The sequence below is a fragment of the Echinops telfairi genome, unplaced genomic scaffold (genome assembly GCF_000313985.2).
Source record: "Echinops telfairi isolate 266 unplaced genomic scaffold, ASM31398v2 ScPeMD7_7424;HRSCAF=8462, whole genome shotgun sequence".
NCBI lineage: Eukaryota > Metazoa > Chordata > Mammalia > Afrosoricida > Tenrecidae > Echinops > Echinops telfairi.
The window spans coordinates 45,711,648-45,714,356 of record NW_022111324.1 but is presented as its reverse complement, the minus strand read 5'-3'; the positions used below and the strand labels follow the sequence as shown (position 1 = coordinate 45,714,356).

General features: G+C 54.1%; 1 protein-coding gene across 1 annotated transcript in view; it reads left to right on the top strand.

The window, feature by feature from the left end:
- CACNA1S (calcium voltage-gated channel subunit alpha1 S) overlaps positions 1 to 2,709 on the top strand; it is an 88,854-nt gene that overhangs the window by 36,205 nt on the left and 49,940 nt on the right. The window contains exon 11 of the mRNA XM_004700078.1: positions 1,644 to 1,869. Within this exon, the coding sequence (XP_004700135.1) occupies positions 1,644 to 1,869 (226 nt within the window). The remainder of the gene's footprint in view (positions 1 to 1,643; positions 1,870 to 2,709) is intronic.

The window sequence follows — 2,709 nt, the reverse complement described above, 5'->3', positions numbered from 1 at the left end:
ACACACACGGGGTAGCCAGGAGTCGGAATTGACTCCACGCACACTGGTGTTTTGGTTTGGGAACTTGGGTTGGAATCCTGGCCCTGTCACATGCTTACCTGTGTGGTGTTGGGCAAATTCTTTAACCTCCGTGAGCTTCCGTTTCTCCCTGTGTTTACACAGGGCATATGTCATTAAAAGTCGTTGGGATAGAAATGGCAATTGAAGCTGTGATCTTAAATTTCCCAGGGATAGTGTGTGCAGAAACAAGCCCCAGTGGTGCAGTGATTAAGTGCCTAGCTGGTAAGCAGAAGGTTGCAAGTTCCACACCCCCGGTGGCTCCACAGGAGAGACGTGGTAGTTTCAGCCTAGGGAATTGCATGGGGCAGGTTTCCTCTTTCCTCGAGGTCGCTGTGAGTTAGGATGGACTGTGCAGCAGTGGATTTACTGTTGTTGTTTTAAGTGTCTATAGTGAGGAGAGGGTTCCACTGCCCGGTGGATTAGGGAACTTGTAGGTGGAAAGAGCCTGTGTTAGGCAAGGTTTTCTAGAGAGGCAAACCAGGACACTGATGAGTGTGTGTGTGTGTGTGTGTGTGTGTGTACAAGTTTATATAGCAAAAATGAATAACAAACTAGTCCACACAACAGTACAGAGCTCAGCCACCTCACTTTCGTGGGACAGTCAATGTACTAAAGGTGCTTCCAACTCGTGCAGCCTAGGAACCAGACAGTAGGAAGATCAAGTGGTGAGGGTCACAGAGGCCAGGGGTGCAGCCTAGAGAAGCACGTCTTGGTGTAGAGACTCAAAGTGGCTGGCAGGAGGTGCGGTGTCTGGAGGGTGGCAAGACAAGCCCAGTCAGCCCACAGGCAGCAGACAGGGCAAGGTGGGGCGGGGTTGCAGCATGGAACAGCGTGGCACAGCAACGCAGTCTGCCACGGCCCATGGGCTCACTTGGCCCACAGGTGGCACAGCACACATGGTGAGGCAGGGCAGCTAGCTGAGGTAGCATACTGGTCGGACCTCCAGGACCACCAGGAAGAGAGAGAGAGAGGGGCCAGCCTCCAAGGAGCCATTGATCTTGGTCACACCTCCAAAGGAGGTCATCGAGCTGCAACCTGATGGACAGGCTAAATTCCACCCATATCTTCTTACGGGGGCCGTGTTGGCACAAAAAAACTCACAATTACAGAGCCCAAGGTGTGGAGACATGAAGAGACAATGCAGACAGCTCTTTCACCAAGTTCAACCGTGACCAAGGATGGGGTTCAAGAGGGTGAGACCTGAGTGTTCTACAACGTGCCTGGGGGAAGCCGTTTGAAAGGAGGGAAGTTAGATACAGAGGGGAGAAAGGATTGCTGAGGGGGGGGGGTCCCAAAGCAGAGGTGGACAAGCGGCACTGGTTCAGGAACGAGGAAGGTGGACAGTGAGGAGGGTGGGGCAGAGCCTGGCGACTTCATGAACTCTCTTCCCATAAAGTAGGTTGTGGTTCAACCTTCTGGAAATCTAGAGTGGCGCTCTTTCCAGGGGTGAACACCCATGGGTTTTCCTGGGCTTCGAGGCCCTGGAAATGGGGTAAGGGTGCGCCGGGTTCTGGGCAGCCAAGGGAGGCCGGAAGAGGGAGGGGGCGCGAGGCTGAGGCGCTGCCCCCTCTCTGACTCCACAGACGTTGCCAACCGAGTGCTGCTGGCGCTCTTCGCCATCGAGATGCTGATGAAGATGTATGGGCTGGGCCTGCGCCAGTACTTCATGTCCATCTTCAACCGCTTTGACTGCTTCGTGGTGTGCAGTGGCATCCTGGAAATCCTGCTGGTGGAGTCGGGCGCCATGACGCCCCTGGGCATCTCCGTGCTCCGCTGCATCCGCCTCCTGCGGCTGTTCAAGATCACCAAGTGAGGGTGCCACGCATGCACACACACGGACGCACGTGCACAAGCCCAATGGGCTGCAGCACACCCACCGCGAAGTCCGTTCTCTCTGTGTGTACTCCATCCCTTTCCAGAGGAGAGATGGCTTTCCCCTCCTTTGACTCACTTCTCAGTGGTCTCCCTCACCATTTACCATTGCCTGACTGATGGCTGGGAGGGGGGTGTGCAGTGGGAGAGGGAAAGGGGTGGATAGAAGAAAAATAGGGGCAGAGAGGGGAAAGGAGAGGCATTCATTCGAGGACAGACAACTCTTCGTTATCTGCCACAGCTAGGTCTTAGGAAGGCACTGCGAGCCCTGCGTTCGCAGAAACAGCTGGTTCTTCCTGGAGAAACTTGGGGTTAGGTTGTGCCAGTCTCCAGACACAGCGTTTCTGGCGGTGACTAGCACACAACCTTGTTTTATGTGTTGCTATTTAAAGACACCTAACAGGGACCTGGTGGCATAGTGGGCTACTCATTGGGCCACTAGCCACAAGGTAAGCAGTTTGAGCCCACCCCCTTCCAGGGAGAAAGACATAGAGCTACAGTCTCAGAAACTCGCAGAGACCGTTCTGCCCAGGGGGAAATTCGTAGGGTCACTAAGAATGGGAAATAGACTGTTGTTTCATCAGCAAGGTCAGCAACCCTGCAAGGTCAGCAACCCTGCAAAGCAGTGGTTCTCCACCTTCCTCACGCCGCGACCCTTTCATACAGCTAGCTCCTCATGTGGGGGTGACCCCGCAACCTAATATTATTTTTGTTGCTACTTCATCACTGTAATTGTGCTACTGTTACGAATTGAGCAACCCCTGTGAAAGGGTCGTT